The 22,600-nt window shown below is 38.5% G+C and overlaps 1 protein-coding gene across 1 annotated transcript in view; it reads left to right on the forward strand.

Annotated features, from left to right (window-relative positions):
- Window positions 1-276: 276 nt before the first annotated feature.
- LOC131032645 (accelerated cell death 11) overlaps window positions 277-22,600 on the forward strand; it is a 59,860-nt gene continuing 37,536 nt past the window's right edge. Inside the window, exon 1 of the mRNA XM_057963668.2 lies at window positions 277-548. Within this exon, the coding sequence (XP_057819651.1) occupies window positions 333-548 (216 nt within the window). The 5' untranslated portion in view covers window positions 277-332. The remainder of the gene's footprint in view (window positions 549-22,600) is intronic.

Raw genomic sequence — 22,600 nt, forward strand, 5'->3', positions numbered from 1 at the left:
TTTTCCATCACTTACCAACCATGTTAAAATTCTTATAGTCTATTCTCTTCTTTACCATCTAAAAAGATAAAAGTCTTCTATCCATTCTTTAATAAATAAATAAAATCTTAATAAATCGTCACATAATATATTCCAACTAAATTTCCAATGATAATTTACCAATTAGAGCAAATTAAAACAAATTAAAGAAGAGGGAAAATTGAAAATTGAAGAGTCCACCGTCAGCGTGGAAATCAAGCGTTCTTTGTCTGATCATGCTGTCGTATAAATTGGAGTTGCATTTGGAAAAAAAATGATTACCAAATTTTACTCAGATAAAATAAATAGCTGGAATGGCAGGGAAGGCCAAGGAGGCGGAGACGAGACCTCTGAGGCAGATCGCTGAAGCATTTAAGGAGTTGCAATCTGCCATTACTTCAGGGAATGCTGAGAATAATGATGGCGATGTTCAGTTGGCTGCATTCTCCCATGCTTGTTCTTTGGTCTCTATTCTCTTTCGCTGCCTTGGAATCGCCTTCAAATTTGCTGAAATGGACTATGTTGCTAAGGTGTATGAATATATCTCACTGCTCTGTTTTTTCTTTTAAACCGATTTCGATCAAGTAGTAGCATCACTCATCGATTGATTTGAGCATTTGGGTATGCTGTTAATTGGGGATTATTGGTATAACTTTCCTTAGAATTGATCCCGCAACTTCGGATTACATTGGCCTGAGGCTCTAGATCATACCCGGCTATTCTTTTTGTTCATCGGTAAAGTTCAGGCGAACTTATCGGAAGTCTTTAAGATTTAATTGAGCGTTGGAGAAAAACTCGAAGCCCAATTCTAAACAGGGTCACGTTGAAACGTATTAATGATCTTTATACCATAACTTTACCTCTTCAGCACTGCGTGGGGTAAGCTTTAAACACCAAATTTTAGGATTCATAAACATGGATTATAACTGAATGCACTCCATAGTGATCATACCGCAACCTTTGGCTCTCGAACCTTAAGTCTTATGATTTCTAAACATGGGCCATATGCGTGAATGTATTTGGGGTTGGGTGGCGGGAGGCGGGAGGCGTTGAATCTAATCCACAATTAGTACATCACGACCCTACATCTTAAACTCCGATTCTTATGATTTGTACACGTGGGCAGTACTCGAATTTAGCTCATAATTTGTACAACACAATTTTTCACCCAACCTACAATTTTCAAGGTTTGCTAATACGGGTTATTGTTACAGTCAGCCGTAATTTTGGAATAAAATCTGCGAACATGGGTTACCCGCAAAGTTTACAATTGAACTAAAAGTTACCTAATCTATGAAACAAAGAAGTGAGAGTAGAAGTCTAAATGTGCAATTCAAACATCACCTTTGCAATTCTCAAAGGCTTAATAGACAGCAAGATTTGAGAGGAATATACAAATTTTGTTGTCTGTCCGTAGAAAATTTAGGTTCTCTTGATGTGCCGGGCAACTTCAGTATCCTGTAAAAGGTTAGGGAAAAGCATGCATATATAGGGTCCAATATACCTTAATTTGCTAGATTGCAACTTTACCTTTTGATCCCTAATTCTTTAGTTCGTAGGCATGGGTCACTTTCGAACATACCCCCAAATTACTGCACCACAGTGCTACTGCTTTAACTTCGATTCTGAAGATTTGTAAGCAAACAAGGGCCATGCGTGAATGTACTCCATAGCTATCACACTACAATTTTCAAGTTGCTGTAGTTTTCAATCAGCATATTGCTGGAAGGCAAGTTGAACTTGGGTGATAGTCTTATGAGTCCCCCCTTCTCTCTTACATTACAAGTTTTTTGAGATATCAAATTCCGTATTATTCTTCTTATTCTTATTATTTTGGTAAGTTAGAAAACATTCTCAGTCCCTGCCGCACTCGTGCAAGATATCAAAATTTAGGTTATGCCGTGACTAAGAAACTGTGAGGAAAGGGTATCTGTTGTTCACGGTTCCGAAATTGAGATGGAACCTATTACTGGCGCTGCCCATTTTTTTGACTTCTTTTATGCCTTAATATGGGAAGTATACCCAGTAGTTTTTGACTCAATCATTGTGGCACATGACACGCCTTAACTCTACACCATTGCCCATAAGACTGTATTCTGTGTAGAAGTTGATGCTCAACTACAGGAGCCAAGATTAATCAGAAAGCAAAACACCTATCACACAAAAGAGATCAAGCAAAGATTGTATGCTCTACAACAGTCAGAGAATTCTGTATTATTGCACAAAACAATATTGGAGATACAATTACAGTGAATGAATGAATCCTTATAAAAGATGAGTGAAACCCTAGGTGCAAAACCCAATTGCTAAAATTAGGAGAACTAGAGAAAAGCACGAGGAGCTAAATTAAGCTCAACTACATCTAGAACTAATGTTAGAAAAACAAACTCTTGATAATAAAAAGCACATAAGCTTAGCTTTAGTGAAAAAGTAATTAAAGGACATAATTAATAAATAATTAGATAATTGTCCTAAAATTACTCCAACATTCCGTTCATTATTAACTTTTTTATGCTTCCAATTCCTCAATATATAGATTTAAATGTAAATCAAGATCAAATTCAGTCTGAATAGTCTTTGTTCAGTCCATTGACATTCTGTAGCATAATTTTAGTTGGATCTACCCAGTTATATTTGTTACAATAGAGTTTAGCTATGAGTTTATGGCTAAAATTAAAGATACAGATCCCTTTTAATGGGCAGAAATTGATGCAGGAATTTAATGATAGTTAGTCATAACTGTACTAATGAAGGATTAGAAATTGCCGTGATGTACTCCAAGCATTAAGACTATTGTTGAGGTTTTCTTCTCCATATTTTGTCAATTGTCAGAATGAAAAATGGCTCAAAAATCTGTTAGCAGTTCAGTACTTAGAGTCAATAATATCGGGAAATCGACCCACTGCAGCAGCAGGGAGGGCCTTGTATGTACTTTCTTTAAATGATATATTTTCTCAACTTATTTAAAAAAAAGCAAGCCACAACAATTGATTTTGAAAGAAGAACAACATTTGTCTTTACGTTTGGTGTTAATCCAGAAGTGATTGTAGCCCTTTTAGAGCAACTACATAAATGTCCGTTCAATGGAATTGAATTTTAGTTTGGGTGTCTGAGGCTATTCAACCGTACTATAACTGCAATAAGTATATGGGAAGATGTAATGTCCCCATCCTAGTCAGGGGCTTGGGATTGAGGAGTTAGCTTATTTTTGGACCCTTGTAGCTTATTTTTGGACCCTTGCAGGCTAACAGAGTATGGATAAAGGGGTCAGTAATGCAGTATCTTGAGGAGTGGTCTGTCTATTTGTTCTAGTTCAGTGTTGAGTTCAGTTCTGGTCTTCGTTTCATCAGTTTCTGACACTTTATGAGGATTTCCTATTTTTTTAGGCTAAAAATTGCTTAAAATAGACATGGTCCGAGCAATAATGAGAGAGATATGAATTTTTTAGTGGTTCCATAGGCAATTAATATTTTAATGAAATATTAATATAAAATCATAAAGTGCATCACTTAAATTTATTTAAGTGAAGATTTATTATCTCCTAAGCTAGGCATGGCTTTTAGGGTTAAGTTGGGAACCCTAAAAGCAAGTTATTATTTTTAAATCCCTAATTGCCAAAAATTGCACCTTTTGGGTATTTAGGAAGCCAAGATGGAAATTAAACCTCATTCTTGATATTGAGCATTTGACATTTTCTTTTGAGCACTTGGCTATGGTGGCTAGGGTTTGGACCTGTTTTGGAGAGCGTGCATTCTTCAGAATTAAGTAGCTTTGAGGTTGTGAAAGATCAATCGAATTGTTGCAGCTTGGTTGGCTTCATTCAGAAGTCAAATTGAATTGAATTGGGGCAGATTTGGCTTCTTACAAGGCAGATTTGTTGTAGGGTTTTCCTAGTAACTGTTTTGTTGTTGATTCTTTTGTGGTTTGGAGGCTTCTTTTTCCAAACACACAACTTGCTCATTTATTGGCACCATCTTCCACTGTTTGGGTGTCTTAGTATTTAAATAAGAGCAGATTTGAATTGTTCTAGAATAAAAATCAGAACTTTGTAAGTTGCTGATTTATTCTTTCTTTTCAATAAATTGGCTAAGGACCTACGGGTATGCTTCTAAATTCTCCAATTCATTGTTTCAGTTGATTAAATTCATATATTATTCAATGTGTTGCAAATTAAAGAAACCCTCTTCTGCAACTTCTGTCTATTTCTGAAAGACCATTTTAATAATTAAAAATTACAAGAAGATCTACAAATTACAGCAGGTTGAAGAGTTGAACCAGCAAGGGTTCATCACAGAAGAAACTCTAGTTCTGAACATGTAAAAACCTGAATGCAAAAACAGAAATTAGAAACTCTGAATTGTCACCCAAATGACAAATTTACCTTTCTAGAGACAAAAAATATGGAACTCTTTTATGAAAAATCTAATAACAGAAAACGGATAACAGAAATAAAACCACAGTACTGTTGGAATAGTAGTTCATGAGTAGATAGAAGAGAACCTTCTTCAGGGCGTTGAGCACCAATTCAGGCTACGAAAGTCTCCAGGTGCAGTATAGTTGTCACATTGAACTGAGACACTAGCTCCATATATGTGTACACAAGGAACCAATTCACCAAAACATGCCCTATCATTTACCTAAGTGCCTACATGTAGGTAGTTTTCCCTTCTATCTGTTGTTTTTTACATGCAGAATGAACAGAGAGTTTACAGAAAATTGCACCCAGCTGACATGAATGGAAATGTCCTTATGTGTCCAAAAATTGGGTTGAAATGAATCCTCTAAATTTTAAATGGACTCTTGTGGGACTGTAACTGTAATGTCCCCCTTTGGGATGCACCAGGTTTTTGCTCAAAAAAATAGCAATTCCAACAATACAATTTATTTACAAGTGTATTCTTTCACTAAATTACACAACAGCAATGGAATTTAGGAAAATAATCAATTAACATCAAACAAAATGATAATGAAGATTCCTATTGTAAACATGCACTCTATAGCTTATTCCTAATAACCAACCATATTTGAAACTTGAGTGGAAAGCACAATAGGGTGCCGGGAGACCGTCCTACACAACTAAGACCAAGAGCACCAAACAACCAACCAAGTCAATCCAACCCCATGGCCCACAAATAATCCAACTAAATGAGTGGTCTACTTAATTGAGGGAACCCGTACCCCTGCATCTTCCTATTATGTTTCCTTGCCACTTCCTAATATGATTGCTTTATAAAAAATCAAATGAATAATTATTCTTGATGGATTGGTAAGTTTATGAAATAAAGAAATATCTTCTTTACTAAATTCACAAACTAATAAATATTGGATTTAAACATGTGGCCTACCAATTACTATGGAAATCTAATAAATTGCAACAAAGACGGTTTTGATAAGCTTGTAATTGGTTTAGTGTAGTCTGGCGTTTCTCATCCAGTAACTCTATCTCATATACCCAATATTCTTCATCGGTAATGAATTTCTGCTATATTTTACTGCTTTATAATTTTAGATTACTATTTCAATTTCTTACTGCCTTCTTATTCAGATCAGATCTCACTCATTAATGATTTCAGCAATGAATAATTATTTCATTCCTAAAATCATATCATATACAACTTACTGATTCACAATCAGATTTCTGCTTTTTAATTTTCTATTTCCTGATTTCCCATCTAAAACAATCTCCAGATCAGATTATTTATTTTCTGATCTCCTCCTCCTTATTCCATTCCTTGATCCCTTTTGGATGCCTTTACCAAATGAATGGGTCTTCCTTTTATCTGATCGTATGCCTTTATGAATGGAGGTGTTGATTCAAAGGAGGGATGACTTCTCACCAATGGTGACGTCTAAATGCTTATCGTTGCTTTAATAACACAAACACCTTCATAACAAATGCCTCTAATCACTGCTTTATTAATCTCTGCCTTGTTATTTAATTATTGCTGCTTTAAAACTTCTTTTATAGTTCTTTAACTAGGTACTTATGTACAAGTTGATTTTTAATAATGTTGGCAATAATGAGGGCCGGCCTAAGGGAGATGATGATTCCTTAAGTCACCTAAGCATTATAAATGTGGTCTATGATCTGTTTCAGTTTGGGGACATGACAATAACTAGCACTGTAACTGGAAGTTTGGTGCAGCCAAATAGATGCATGGTGTATGGCAATAGGTGATGGAGTGCAACTAGAGGGTTTGGAGGAGACAAGACAAGACAAAAGACTAGCACATGATTGATCCCATCATTAGTTTGATAGATCAAGGTATATGCATGAAGGAAAGGTCTGCACACAAGACATGGAACTTTTTGCAGCAGGGTATGTGCTTGTGTACATACAAGAACATTAAATGGCCAAAGCAAATGGAACAAGGGCATGGCCGATTGCATACTGACACGTAGGCATTGTAGATGATGTTACCTAATTGGTTAACTTGGCACAAAATAGTGTTTCAATAAGTGGCATGAAAGTGGAAAAGTACCCTATATACACGAGACCAACATAAAGGTATTATGTGTGGCTTGAGGAATTGGGAGAAGTTGGCACAAGCTAATATAGGGTGGCACGACACAATTGTATCAAAAATGGCATGGCACATGTATTAGTGGGGGCACATATTTAAGAAAAGAATGAATTTGGCAAGCACCGAGGTGCCATGATGGTGTTTCATATTGGCAGTTGCTAGCAGAGGAATGATGCCAATAGGGCATAACAAATGTTAGAACCAACACATCACAATGCAATTGAGAGCTAGCACAAAAAGATAAATGATTGGGTGACGAGCGAATCATGATTGATAACTTGTGCATAATTTAGGAGATGCTATGGTGGGTTTTGGAAGGTGCAACTTAGTGATGACAATGGCTTAGATGTTGTCATCCAACACATCATGATAATCCTTGGCATAATCAATGTTTTAAATAACACAAACCATATGTTGATAATTGTGTGGCATGGGTTCACTCGTCAAGTGAGGGGCATTCAGCATTAAAGAGGAGTAGATATGGTGTGGAAATGAGGAGTTTGGTGTGAGAAATGCAAGGCGTAGTGTAGAAAAATGGGAGAGCCTTTTGTTTTACTGCTTATATTTTGCATGCGGGACTTGGTAGTTGCTGGATCATTTGATCAATTGGCATGTGCTAATTGTAGAGCCTTATGCAATCAATAAGTTCTAAATGTCCTACCATTGGTGAATTTGAGTCTTACTTGGCAACTAGGCTCACCACAGAAGCTCCACATATCTTCTAAATACATTTGTGCCTTTTATTTATTATGGCTCTTAAACATAAAGCGAATAGCATATAACTTTAAGATAACACTTGCTCTATTTGGTTAAGTTGCATCGATGGCAACCAAGAGTTTTCTTTAGAATTTTGTTGCAAACTTTTTCCATTATCGGGGGAAGGTGGCATGGTTAGTGAAAAATAATATTTTGATGGAATAGAGGCCCACACGTTTAAATTTTTGTCATTTATAAAAGTGCCCATGAAAAAATTGAATTCAGACAAGTATTAAAGTAAGTTTTAATATTTAAGAACTATGGTTGAGTGGGAAAAGCTTGCAAGTTAAAACTAAAGTAAAAGGTAAGAGATATTAAAGCGGAGTTTTAATATGCAAAAGACAACAAATTTATTTGCAAATATAAGGGCTGGAAACATTTCCAAAGGTAAATTTCAATTTCAGGGGCTTTGATATTTGAATAATGTTTGGGCATAGGTAAGTCTTGTAAGAAGGAGAAAGCAAGCAGGAAGCATGCTTAACTCAACAGGGAAATATGAATCACACATAGTTGAAAAGAGCAGGGGGAAATATTTTGAAAGTAAACATTCGAATGAAGTTTAATATTTTTTGAGCAAGGTAAATAAAATGATATTATTCATGGGAGAATATTTTCAAAGAGTAAAAAGTGAAGAACATGAAATAGTAAAGATTGTTGGATAAGTCAAACATATTAAAATCAACAATAATTCCTATCATCATCCATATATATATATTTTAAACATAGAACATCTAGGACTTTCTGGAGAGCTAACCCTTGGGACCATTATCCATGTCATCTTTGTTGTTTGTTGTTTTTGCTTCTAGTGCGAAGGACTAGTCCACATCGTTCTGAACCGTAACCCTTGTTCGAAGTTTTATGAATGCAATCTCCCACTTTGCTTGCTGAGTACATGCACTGTCATTGTGTCCAACTGTCAAGATGAAAAGAACCCAGGAAGGGGACCTAGCTGAGATTAGATTGGAAGGCCATAAACAACCTTTACCAATAGGGAAACTCTAGCCCAAGACTGCCATATTGAGGATAGAACTGAGACCCAATCTCTACCATGGTTTGAAAATTGCCATGGATATTGGCCTTAGAACCTCAAAAGTTTGCCTTGCCTCCAAAAGGACCCCAACAAACATTGCAGCCTTCTTGGTGTTAACATGGTATTGGTGTTTCATCAAAAGAAAAATCTCCCCTAGTATCATGCAAATAGGATGTGCAATTATTGTGGCTTTCACTTTGATAATAGTCTTTATCCTAAAGTTTGAGACCTCTCGGAGAAAAGAAATCTGTCTCTTCCTTGTGAATTAGCCTAATACTGGTCTCTGCAAAGGCATAGTTTAAGAGCTCTCTGTCAAGAAAGGGAGATGAAAAAGCTATAAACTAGTGCAACTTAACTTCTTATGATTCCTTAAACCCTGTGACATGTTCTTGACAGGTCTTTGGTAATGAATTCTTATACATTTTCATGATGCTTTGCCAAAGTAGCGTGTTAGGCGTTCTCCAATGGGAGAAATATGTCTTGAAATATTGGACTTTGAACCTCAATTTTAAATCGCTCCTTGAAATTTACCCCATGTAGTAATCAAAACTAAAGTTGGCTAGCACATTTGTGTGGGTTTTGCTCGCTCTTAAAACATCGTTTAATATAGAGTTCTATTAGAAATTAATAATGAATAAATGAAGCAAATTAGTAATGAATAAAAATATTGAAAATTGTTTTTGATTGTATAAGCAGGGAAGGGCCCTAATTCCGAAAGTTACAGAGACAAAACAACAAATTTAGGCCAGACTGGCCTAGACCAAACCAAAAAACAGCACCAAATTGAGGACCACCAACTATCACTAAAGGAAGGCACGCAGGCCAGAATAACAAAAAATAGACACCTAGACCATAGAATAACTAAACAACAAAAACGACAAAGCATAAGCAACCATTAATCATTAGAATCATTTATAAGGTTCCAATTCGCTGTCATAGCATCAAGCTAGTTCATTCATCCAGCATTGAACTTCCTATTTCTACCTTTACCTATGTCATTATACTTGAGATACATGCCTTGTTTCTTTATTTGCTTTTTTATTGTGGATTGACCAGAGACTTTTCCCATCACTGCCTTGTTCATAATACCATTAGTGACCGAAATAATGCTACCTATAGCATTTTCCATGATTTGCATTAGCCACATCAACCCTAGACTCCAGGTCAGCCATGCAAACATGCAGATCAACAATTTGCACTTTAAGATCAGCATTGGTCTCATTGTCACTTTTAACCTCGGTAGCAGTATCTAACTTTACCTCTTCATCTTCCTGTCCAGTCTCTGTCTCAGACTCTTCTTTGACATTCTCCTCTTCATAATTAGTCTCCTCCTCGTTGTTATTATCATAAGTACAGCCTTCCAAGATGTCCTTTTCATCCTTGTCTTCCTGTTCACTATTTTCCACACTTCCCTTCTCCAAACTTGCCTCCTCATTATGGGGGTAAAACTTGTCCTTGGTAGACACTTCATCATCATCTTCCTGAACAGACATTTTGCCTTTCTTGTCTTTACCTTTAACCTGTGAGGCAGCTAAGGCCAGGCAAGCAGACCTACGACCTCCTGATTGGCTAGAGCCAGAGCCCGCAACACACTTTGCTTCCTTACGGTCCATGTCCAAATCATCAGTAATTTCAATTGTAATCCAATTTTCTCTTTTTAGAGGAACCTGGGAGGAGATAAACAGGGTTTTCTCTTCTCCAGGTTAAATTTTAGCAGGTATTCCTCTGACGACTGGGACACAACTTTAGTTTTGAAATATCCTTTCTACTTGTGCAGTAAATGAACACACATAAATCTGGACTGTAAAATGAATTCCCAGAGATTAAATCACATACACAGATAAAACCACATATAGTCAAGTCGCAATCATATTAATAACCAGGGATTTATTTGATTACTTTCTTCGATTGATTACAAAATGTGTACCATCATCATTAATCATCAGTCCAATATAGAATTCATCCAGACAGCAATATACTGTGCTAGGCAATACATCAAAGTACCTTTACAAGGGAGATTCCACCAATTTTCAACCTTTTATTTAAATTTTGGATGAGAAGTCCACATTATTTCATGCCTGAAAGGAAAGGGGCAGCAGCATCATCCCAACTAAGAAGAACAGCATTGTGATCAGAGCCCATTCTGGGAAGTGCCGATAAGGAAAGTTTTGGAAGGATGTTCCAACCATTAGAAATCAAGAATCTATCAAGTTTTACTTGGATAAGATTACTACCTTGCCTCCTATCTGACCAAGTAAACAAAGAACCCTATAAATCAGTATCAATAAGACCCTTGGAAGAAAGAAAATCAACAAGATACATCATGCTATCAGAGAAGTCATCCAAACCTCCCAATTTTTCAGAAGGAAACAGGGGAGTGTTAAAATCACTGTTTAACATCCAACAACCACTTTATCTTCCTAAGAACAGAGAAGCAAGGGAGACCCATAGCTGAGCTCTAGCCACCCTAGAATTAGGAGCATAAATATTATGCAAATTCCATTTTGCTGAGGTATACAAGTCTTCCATAGAGGTCATCAAGCTGTTTTTACCATGGTTGCCTTTTTTTTTCTCTCAAAACTATACTTGGTAAACTTTTTAACATGACTGGTGACGCTGGCACGACACACCCTCTGGCTCCACGTGAACACTTTTGACCTAGAGCTATGAACCGGTGAGGCGACAAATGGGGGACCTCATCCCCACACTTCACTTGATCAAACCTGTGAGCACAAGGACTTGTTGATGTGTCTTTTGTACACGACCAAACACAGAATAAAATACCTAAAGGTATCTTATCCTCTCTTGAATAAAGCTCCCCGAATGTTGAAGATATCGTAGAAGGATCAATTGGAGAAACTCCAAGGTTCTGTTATGTAGGTTCTCTACTCATGGATAAGCTCTTGTGGTATGATGTGATTTTATTGGAATCACAAGGGGACTTACATTTGACTGCCTGAGCATCTGATCTACTGGAACTCAAGTCCTATCTATTGGTTGGAAGATAAAGAAATGGCAAAAGGTACAGAGTTTAGAGAGTACTCTAAGACCTAGAATGCAAGAAGATGGATGAATGACTAGGTGGAGTCCTACTGGGCTGGGTCTCACCATCAGGCTGAACAATTCCACACCAACTCAGTGCGATCTTCTAAGGGATGCTTCAAATATATTCAAATCAAATACCATCAGATACTGATCATCATTCAAGTTAATGCATGAACAATAGACGTGTAACGACTTGAGATTAAACTCATTCTATGCTAGTTGACCACGCAAGGCGCACTTACAATCAGCAAGAGGCTAGTGGTTTGGACTAGGGGGATTCCATGCGAGTGCATTCAATAACTTCTTTCATTCAATCTAATCATTTATCATCTACAATGAAGATTCCACAAGAGACCATGCATATTGCAAAGAAATGACACATTTCACCATATCTTTAATGAAAAGGGGGTTCATTTACAATCAAGGCAACAATTTCTTGTCTTCTCTTCCTAATCTACTCTAATTGCTATTCTATTTGCTATTCTACTCATAGTTGAACTACTCGCGACTCGGCTCGACTCGCCAAGCCCCTGGGAAAAAAACTCGGCGAAAACTCGGGAAAAACTCGGCAAAAAACTCGGCAACTTAAAAACACGCTTAAACTTAGTAAAAAATGCATTTTTTTTGCAATGTTTAATGAGAAGATGCATCTGATGAGTCAATAAATGATAACACAAAAGAAACAAGCTGATTCTAGATATATTTAAATGCAAAGTGTCTACAAAATCGCATCCTCGTGAGGAATGCTGATGGCTGGAAGCCTGAAGCAAAATAGTAAATTACTAAATAGTTTTTGTAAAAACAAAAGTAAATACATCATTACAAATTACAATTACAACTTCCTCTTCCCAACTCTAGCAAAAACATGGGGAGAGGTAGAACTAGAGGGTCTAGACTGTCTAGTCGTATAAGTCTGCTGTGGGACCAGGCGTGACTGTGCCTCCTCGCTCGGTATGGTTGATTGAGACTCATCCTCCATCTTGGATGAAGCTATGTCTCCACCTGCCTCTGGCACTGGCAATGAATCCTCATCCTCATCCTCATCCTCCTCAATGTCATCCAGCCTGAAACCAAATCCACCCCCCTCCTCCATAGCCTACCTCTCCAAATCAGTGATGTCAGTGTCGGAAAACAATGGAGGCTGCTCCTGTGATGTCCAATCATTGTAAGGATCTATATCATCCAAGTCAATTGGACCACCTTCTAGTTCCTCTACCTTCTTTACGCGCAATCGAAGATTATATTGCACGTAGACAAGGTCATTAAGCCGTTTCTGCGCTAACTTGCTCCTCTTCTTCGTGTGGATTGCTTCAAACAAGCTCCAATTGCGCTAACAATTGGATGAACTGGAAGGCTGACATAAGACTCTGAGGGCAAATTTTTTGAGATGTGGGGTGTTTCCACCACAATTTTGCCACCAAGCATCTGCAAAATAAATAAAATGGAAAAGTTAGAAAGCAAAGAGAAAAGAGAAAACATAATTTATCAATCATTTTAGTCTTTAGATCCCAAAATCCAAATGGCAAATGTTATACCTGGGGTTTGAGTGGTTCTTCCTTTCCTAGCCAGCTCTGAAGAGAATAGCTTACCCCTTCCTCCCTCATAATTTTGGAGCTCACTCACAATGAGGTCTCTCTCCTCAACATCAGGTACCATCCTCTCAATGCATGTACTGAGGCCCTCCATGACTTATCCATTCGAATCTGAGTAAGAACCCCCGAACCTAAAACGAGGGTTGAGGAAGTACCCTGCTGCATGAATGGGTTGGTGGAGCTGATTGTTCCACCTCCTATCAACAATTTCCCAAATGGGATCAAATTTGAGCCTATCCCCCTTTAAGTAATTTTTGATAGACTCCTTGGCCCTATCCATGGCCTCATAAAAATATCCCATTGGGGTTTTATCCCCATCCACCAAGCGAAGAACTCGAACCAAGGGCTCTGACACCTACAATTGAAAAATACAAATTACAAAATGATCAAAATTTAAATAATGAAGTTACAAATTAGTAATGAGAGACTTGAATCAAGAATAACTAAAATTTAAAAATTAAAGTTTTGAAGTAACAACCTTCACAATCTCTGCAGCCCTTTGTGCAAATTGGTTGTCGAAGACTATGCATGTGACAACCTCTCCTTCAGGCTTCTTTGAATAAGGTGAGTTAAGCCATTCTCCACTCACAAACATTTGTTTCAAAGAAGTCAATGCAACAAGAATGCTTTGCAACGTCAAGAAAATCGTTGCAAACCTTGTGACACTAGCTCTCACCAAATCTTTCCCTTGCGTGTGTTGTCTCATCAAATTTAGGACCCAAGGGTGATTGTAGATATATTTGGTGATCCTCCTTGCATCTTCCACAATTGGAGTCACCCACTCAAGTTTTCCTATTTCCTCCAAAAGAAGGTCAAGGACATGTGTTGCACAAGGTGTCCAAAAAAGAGTGGGGTGCCTCTCTTGGAGGATTCTTCCTGCAAAAGAAGAATTTATTCTTAAGAAATATGCAACCAAGTAAAACAAAGCCCACAACAAATGAGAATATTGCTAATGCCTAAAGGTGATAATTCAAAAGGATTCTACCTGTTGACACATATGCTGCTGCATTATCTGTGATGATTTGCACCACATTCTCTACCCCCACCTCCATGATGACATGCTCCAACATTCTAGCCAATGTTTTCCTGGCGAGTAGAAGTCGTTACTACTCGCCAGGTCCAAAAACTCGGCGTGTTTTTGTCACTCGCCAAGTTTTGGGCGAGTGTGTCTTCTATGATTCTACTATCTATTCTCTATTAATCAATCTCTGACTATTATCTATTAACCAACTATTAACCTTTACAAATGAGGAGCTAGGGCTTTATATAGAGAACCCTTTACAAACATACGGCTTTGATTTACTTAGAATCAATGGCTAGGATTACAAGATAGAAACCCTAATTAGGGTTTGTTACAACAAACTTCCTTAGCCAATTAGAAAATTACATTCCAAGGGTGAGGACCAATAGGAAGCAGGGGTAGGTACATCAAAGTTTGTGTTGCCTCCAGTAAATTAGGTACATTGAATCTGGTCATGTTGAGGTGGACCAATCCGACTGGAGGAATGATGACTGGGATGCCACCTTGTCTAATACTTGCTCGTTCCTCTTTTAATATTCAATTTGATGATGCTAAAAAGTTAACTTTGATTAACTCTTCTGAAACTATCTGCTTCTTCAACGTACCCTTGCGTTGACCTTGGTTGATCCTCCTTTGTCTTTAATGTGCTTGATGAACGGTGTGCCTTTCTTTGACTCCCATGTGTCTGATGAGGTTTCTTGACTGTCAAGTTGTCCTTCTCCGGAAGTACACCTCGCCTTGAAGTGCTGGCAAAGCCTTTCTTTGTTATCTTGTGGTAGAATGAGGTCTTGAGACTAACTCGAACTCCTTGAACACTCCTAGTCATCCAATGCCTCAAAGCATCTTGAGTCTTCCCCTTTTGCCCGTGGAACGTCCTTGATGATGATGGACTGGAAGTGGTCGTCCATGCCCTGGTCTTCTTCCATCTGCAAAATAAACCAAGGATGATTAAGGACACATAATAAATTTATTTAACATAGCATTTTCTACCTTAAATCATCAATAAGAGTTATCAAAATGAAGTTCGCTTGAGATCCTTCCCAGGGACAGGCCCCATAAAATTTCGCTCTGGACCCTGGCCAAAAACAAGACCTATAAGGAATTTCGCCCTGGACGCTCTGGAAGGGTCAGGAGCGAAATTCCTCGTTTAAGCTCTAATTCCATCATTTTATTGGTTCAAAATGCCTCCAAGACAAGCATATGCTATCTTTCTCTTGTCCAAAGCTTAGGAATCCACGTCTTGACCTTCATCACGAGCAAGTTAGGTAAAATTGAGAATTTTGCCCTGGACCCTTAGGAAGAGTCAGGAGCGAATTTCTTCTCTTAGCTCAAAATACTCACTTCTTTCACTCACAATCCCCTCTAGGGCATGCTTGTGGCAATCTTTAAGCCCAATCTACCTTGATCACTGTCTTGGCCTAGCACAAATTTGGAAGAAAAAGGACATTTTGTGAATTTCGCCCTGGACCCTTTGGAAGGGTCAGGAGCGAATTTCTAGTTTTAGGCTTGATCTTACACTTCCTTCACCTCAATTCATCTTGCGAGGCAAGAATACCTCACTCCACCTTCAACCATGCCACAAGAATCAAAGTTTTGGCTTCACCTAAGGAGAAAATGGTGGATTTGAAAAATTTCGCTCTGGACCCTTTGGAAGGGTTAGGAGTGAAATTCATGTTTTGCATGTTTTCCCTCACTCAACTCCATTCCTCTCACTTTGTTCTAACTTGCTTCTCACCTCTAGGTCTATCTCTCAACTTGCTTGACAACATTTACTTGGCCTCAAAAATGGCTAAAAGGAGAATTTCGCTAAAAAACATGGCTAGGGACACAACCTATAAGGGATTTCGCCCTAGACCCTCTGGAAGGGTCAGGAGCAAAATCCTTGTCCAAGCTTAGAATCTTCATTTTTGGAGGCAACAATCCATTCAAGGGCAATCTTAGGGGCATTCCCCAACTTCTCCCACCTTGGTCTAGGCTTAGCTTGGCATAAAAATGAAAGGAAAAGGGTGTTTTAAGGAATTTCACTCTGGACCCTTTGGAAGGGTCAGGAGCGAAATTCATATTTTGAGCTTATTCTTTCATTCCTTTCACTTCCAGCAAGGTCATGCCACTTCACACCCATCCAAGCCATAAAAACCAAGGATTTGACTTGCTTTGAAGGGAAAATAGGTGATTTTAGGAATTTCGCTTTGGACCCTTTGGAAGGGTTAGGAGCGAAATTCATGATTTGGCTCAATTCCTTCAAATTTGATAATCACTAGCAAGTCAAAGTCACACCTAAGGACACTTCCAATCCTAATTCACCTTGAATCCATGTTCTTGGTTGGTTTCCCACTTCCTTCATCCAATTCTTCTTCAAACATGATCGAATTCAAGCTCCTTTCTTCTCACTTAAGTGAATCTACCATCAAATTAGCTCAAGACAAGGTCATTTTCATCATTTTAGGCAAGATAGGGGTCAAACTGAGGATTTCTCTCTGGACCCTTTGGAAGGGTTAGGAGCGAAATTCTCCTTCCCGGTTGATTTCCATCATTTCATTGCCTCAAACCTCCTCTACAAGGCAAATATGCATCCAAGTCTTCCAAACCATGCCTTAGAAGTTCCAAACTTGGTCAAGTTAAAGAGCAAAATAGAGGAAATATGAATTTCGCTCTAGACCCTTTGGAAGGGTCAGAAGCGAAATCCATGTCTTAGGTCAAAATCTTCATTCCTGAATGCTTTCAATCACTTCCTGAGGCAAGAACATATCAATCTACCCCCCACCATGTCCAAGGAACAAGGATGTTAGCCCAAACAAGGGAGAAAATAGTGTCTAGGGAGAATTTCGCTCTGGACCCTTTGGAAGGGTCAGGAGCGAAATTCACATTTAGGTTCAATCTTGACTTCATTTCTCACATTTCTTCATCCAAACAAGTGTTTTGCCCTCAATAATGCCTGGGAATGAGTTAGTTCTAAGTTTGGGTCAATGTAGAATGTCTTATGGAGATTTTCGCTCTGGACCAAGGTTGCATGGGTACTCGTACCCAGCCCCTGGGTACTCTTATCGGAGACTCGGACGCGTATCTCGCACCGGAAACTTGGTTGGAAACATCTCCATAGAGAGGAGACTTCCCGCTAACGTATCCGCCCGTCTCCCACCGTCTCCAAGCCAAACAAAAAAAAGGGAAACCTTAAAATGTTAAAACAAAACAAAACACATGCAACAAAATAATCAAAATGTAGTACAAATGGAAGAAAAACAATGCTCAAAACAAATGCAGGTCACAAGGATTTCTTAAAACGTTGCAACAACCATTACTAAATTATTATATTATATTTAATGTCATTATATTTAATGTTCAATGTCATTATATTTTCAGAATTTCTATAAATTATTAAATTATATTTAAAAGAAATTGGCGTCTCCATATACCCATGTCTCCTATTTTGAAAAATTAGCCGTACCAGTACCAACACCAGTCTCCAAAGTCTCCAAGTACCCTCGTACCCATGCAACCTTGCTCTGGACCCTTTGGAAGGGTTAGGAGCGAAATTGAAATTCGCTTTGGACCCTTTGGAAGGGTCAGGAGCGAAATTTGACATTTTGGTCTCTCTGTCAGGATTCATATATGGAATATAACATTTAAGTATAAGTTTGACTTATACTTTAAGTTATATTCCATATATATTGTCAGGATGTTTAAGAGTGGTTTCGGACCTCCAGGAGTTATAATGCAAAATCTAGTTTTTGGAGGATTCTTCAATTTTCTAGACTTAGTCAAATTTCAGGATCATGATGACATTCCAGACTTAGCCAAATTTCAGGACATTTGAAGATCAGGATGACATTCCAGACTTCATCACTCACCAACTTGGCCTAACTCAGACTTTCAAAGATGATATTCACTCACCAAGCTTCATTGATCTCCTCAAACTCAAACAAGACACAATTAGCAACAAGAGCAAAAATAGGCCTAAGGGAGACTTTAAAGAAACCCTAACCTGGAGCACTTGCTGACTCCCCCTGGCTCAAGCAGAGCCTGCCATCCTAGTGATCCCCCTGGCGACACTCAAAGTGCAAAGGCTAACAGACAAAACCCTAAAAGACCTAGAAACAAACCCCAGAAAGCAAAAAGTAGGGGTCCCCATTTGCAATGGGGCGATGTGTGAATACATCACAACAGGAGCCAAATGAAAGCACAAGGCATGTGGGCTTAGTAGCCCAGCAAGGATTTGAACCTTTGGTGGCCGCTTCACCAACGGAGTGTTTTAATCACGACACTACATGTCCGAAGACACAATGGTTTCCTTTGGTACCCTTAAATCTTGCAGAATTCCATAAGGTAGCAATACCACCAGAAGCACCCTCCCCATCACTAACACAATAATCAGCAGAAGGCCAAATATTCTTGACAATCTGATCAAAAGTAGACCGTTTCATTTTAATTTCCTGAATAAGCAAGATGTCAATTTTCAGATCCACTAAATAGCTCTTAATAAGATGTTGCTTAAAAGGGCTATTCAACCCTTGAATGTTCCAAGACATTAACTTCATGACTAACTTGAAGAGAAGTCAGTACCACCTTGATACTGACAAAATGAGGCATCACCCTCAAAGCCATCATTTCTTTTATTTTCTAGGCCCTGAAAGGCTTTCCAATGTTTTTGTCTGCAAGTGGCAACATCATGAGCAGTATCATGAGCTCTGGCATCCCTTTGGGATGATCTGCCTTGCTTATTTTCTACCCCTACATCTGCTTTTTTTCTTCTTTTTGGGTTTCCCATTAACCTAAGTCCATTCCTCTTCCAAATCACCCTCATATAACTTCAAAGGAGGATTTTGAGAAGCATTAGCACCAAAGCCCAACAAAGAAAGTGATTCCTGCAAGTGTTTCCTTTGCTTTGACTCCCTAAGAGGTTGAGAGCAGCACCATTTTCCATAGTCACCTTATTAGGAACCAGAATATCTGCAGCTGACTGTACCTCTTTTATTACCATATCAATTTCTCCTTCTTCCAGATCCTCATCTGTATCTTTAGAAAGAACTTTCTTATGCAAGACAGACTGTGATGTCCCCTCTTTTTCAGTAATCATCCAGAAGTGGAAATTCACCTGTCACCCATCTCCACAGGTGAAGTTCAATGTTTGGAGATGATTGGCCAACCAAGAATGGGTTAATGCTTAGTTATTTTTAGCCTTGGTGAGCTTTCTTAATGAAAACTTTATATGATTGTATTATAAAGTTAACTTTTTTCTAAAATTAGAAAAAGTTAATTAAAGTGACTTAATAAGTTACTTTATGTTTTAATAAGTAACTTTATTAAAAGTTACCATGGTACATCCCCCTAGGTTGTGTTGACGTGTATTTTGTACACGATCATACACAGAATAAAATACCCAAGGGTACCTTATCCTCTCTTGAATAAAATCTCTAACTGCTGAAGATATCGCAAGAAGGATCAGTTAGGGTGACTTCAATGTTCTTTTAAGTAGGGTCTCTACATGTGGATAAGCTCTTTGTGGTATGATGTGATTTGCTGGAATCACAAGGGGACTTACATTTGATGCCTGAACTTCTGATTTGCTTTGAATATTGCTGGACACAGGATTTTACTAGCTTTGACTTGAAAAAAGAAAAAAAGATGAGGGCGAAGAGAGGATCTAATCCTAATACTAAGAATGTAGGAGCAATGATTGATCTTTGATGAAACTCTAACTAGGTCTTGTTTTGACATCGCAGGACCATCTCCACAAGGCTAGTGCGATCTTCGAAGGGAAGCTTTATGATGTTCAAATCATCACTGCAGGCATAGACACCATCAGGTTGATGCATATCAATGAAGAAGCGACAATTGAAGTTAGGCTTAAGCTGAATGATTCCAGTTGACTACGCAAGGCAAGTCTGCAATCAACAAACTGCTAGTAGTATGGATGTACGAATTCCACCATCAATCAAGCACATTTCTTCCACTCATCTAATAACATGAAATCAAATACGAGAAGTATAAAGACCATGCAAATTGTCGAATCGACCCATAAATTTCACCATTTGTTTAATGAAGTTACAAGTCTTTTACAACAACATCTTGGCAACAATCTTTGCCTTCTCTCTCTACTCTACTCTAGTTACTATTCTATTTCTATCTTCTAACTATTTCCAACTCTCTAACTATTATCTAACTATTGCTAATTGCTCTAACTCCCTTTACAAAATGAAATGCCAGGGCATATATAGTGCCCACAATACAATTTGATGGCTTAGATCAATTCGAGATCAATGGCCAAGATTTTACAATGAAAACCCTAATTAGGGTTTGTTACAACCATTACATAACATTTAATGCTCGACCAATGAAATAATTGTATTGCTTGGACACATGTCCTCTCTGGAAAAATCGACCAATGAATAGCCGGGGTAGGTACATCGAAGTTTGTGCCACCTCCCATGAGTTAGGTACATCGAATCTGGACATGCTGAGGTGGACCACACTGACTGGATGAGCGATGACTAGGATGCCACCTCATTTGACACTTGGAACTTGGTAGATATTCAACTTGATGTTGTTGAGAAGCTAGCTTTAATTAATTCTTCTGGAACTATCTGCTTCTTCAACGAACCCTTTGCTTTGACTTCTTGTGTCCTTGATTTGCAGGATGATGATGTACCTCGCCTTGGAACGTTGGATTGGGGAAGTCGCCCTTGATGACGTTAGTCCAAAGAAGGCCGTCCTTGTCGATGCTAGGCTGGATTGAAGAAGGTTGTCCTTGTCCTTGCTTGATCGTCCTTGATCTGGCTTGATTTTCCTTGAGGAGAACCCTCCGACTTGCAGATCCTTCGAGCTTGGGGTCGCCATCTTGATACCTCTTCTTGAGAATTAACTCTAAAAAATGATGCTAGGCAAAATGTAGATCGAAGTCTTCAAAATGTGCTTCTCCTATCAACTTCACCACTTCTAGCCTTCAACGTCTTGAGGAAAATTCGCTCCACCTCTAGCCTTCAACTCGCACTCCTTCTTGGACCAGATTTCGCACTCCTTTATTGCTCCTTCAAAATCGCACTTGGACAAATGATTGAATGATGGATTAACATGCTCAACACACCCTTCCTATATAGGCGCTCATCTTGATAATTGCCCCTAGGCCGACTTGGAAAATAGGCCCAAAGACAAATAAAATTTAATAAAAGAGGGGGCCGACCTTGCAAAATAATACCCCAAGCGCTCCCTTTTTTTAAAATTTAATTTAATAATAATTAATTAAATGCCTTTGTAATTAAAAACTTTGATTTTTTTAAAGGCTTTAAATTAATTATTGAATGTCCATGCGCTATTTTTAAATACCAATTTAATTAAATCTTTCACATTTTTAGCAAATTTGGCATTTTAATGTAATTCGAAAATATTGGCGCCTGAGCATGGGAGGAATAAGGGACACTAACCACATCGCTTTGGTCCCTGGGAGAGGGATAGGAGCGCTCCTTCATTTTGGCCTTGTTTTTCTTGTTTTTCACATTCAGAGTCTTGTCTTAGACGTCCAAAATAGCATTTTAATTGGGAATCTTGAGCTTAATTCGTCCCTTTTGTGGAAGGAGTGTGCTTTAAAGTACTTTCGCCCTGGTCCCTTGGTGAGGGACAGGAGCGAACTTGCCTTTTTCCTTGTGCTCATCCTTGTTTATATCAACTTGCAACTGTCTTCACGGTGTAAAATGATGTTCCTTACTCCCTTTTGAACACTTGAAATGTGAGTGGCAACTTAAATTTGGACACACTTGAACATTTCGCTCTGGTCCCTGGGAGAGGGACAGGAGCGAACTTGGGCATTTCCATCACCTTTGCGGTCTTTGATACTTTACTTCCTCTCCGAGGCGTTCCAAACATCATTGCCCCTTTGTGTCTTAGCTTGGAGTGATTTAAGCTTGGAGGGAATATTAAATAACCTTGAGTTCGCCCTGGTCCCTGGCTGAGGGACAGGAGCGATTTTGCAAATCCAAGCTTATCCGTCCTTTGTTAGCCTTCCAAATTATATTCAATGGATAAATCATGTTTTCCTTGGTCTCTTCAAATCATAAAATTGTCTTGATCTTGCAAGGATAATGCGAAATTGGAATTCAAGCTCCGGTCCTTCAGTGAGGGACAGGAGCGATTTTTGCTCTCAGGGCCAAATCTTTTTACTTTTCACTTCAAATTTCCTTCGTTGAGGAAAATATCATCTCTTTACACGCCATGAATAAAAGTTCAAGTCCAAACAAGGTCGAAAAATGTGTATATGAATAAAATCGCTCTGGTCCCTTGGTGAGGGACAGGAGCGAATTTACCTTTCTAGACAAATACTCCATCATTTCATCGTCCTTAATCAAGTCTGGATGCTCTATCACGTTCATTTTGTCCTCCATCATGCCTTTGATGTCTCAATTTGTCCAAACAAGGTCAGGAATGACTCCACTAAGCCTTTTCGCTCTGGACCCTTGGTGAGGGACAGGAGCGATTCGCCTTGGACCCTTGGAGAGGGACATGAGCGTTTTTCGCTCTGGACCCTCAGTGAAGGTCAGGAGCGAAATTTGACTTTTCGAACTCTCTATCAGGGCAATTTTAATGGAATATAACATTTAAGTATAAGTCTTTCTTATACTTTAAG

The sequence above is a fragment of the Cryptomeria japonica genome, chromosome 11, assembly GCF_030272615.1.
Source record: "Cryptomeria japonica chromosome 11, Sugi_1.0, whole genome shotgun sequence".
Lineage (NCBI taxonomy): Eukaryota > Viridiplantae > Streptophyta > Pinopsida > Cupressales > Cupressaceae > Cryptomeria > Cryptomeria japonica.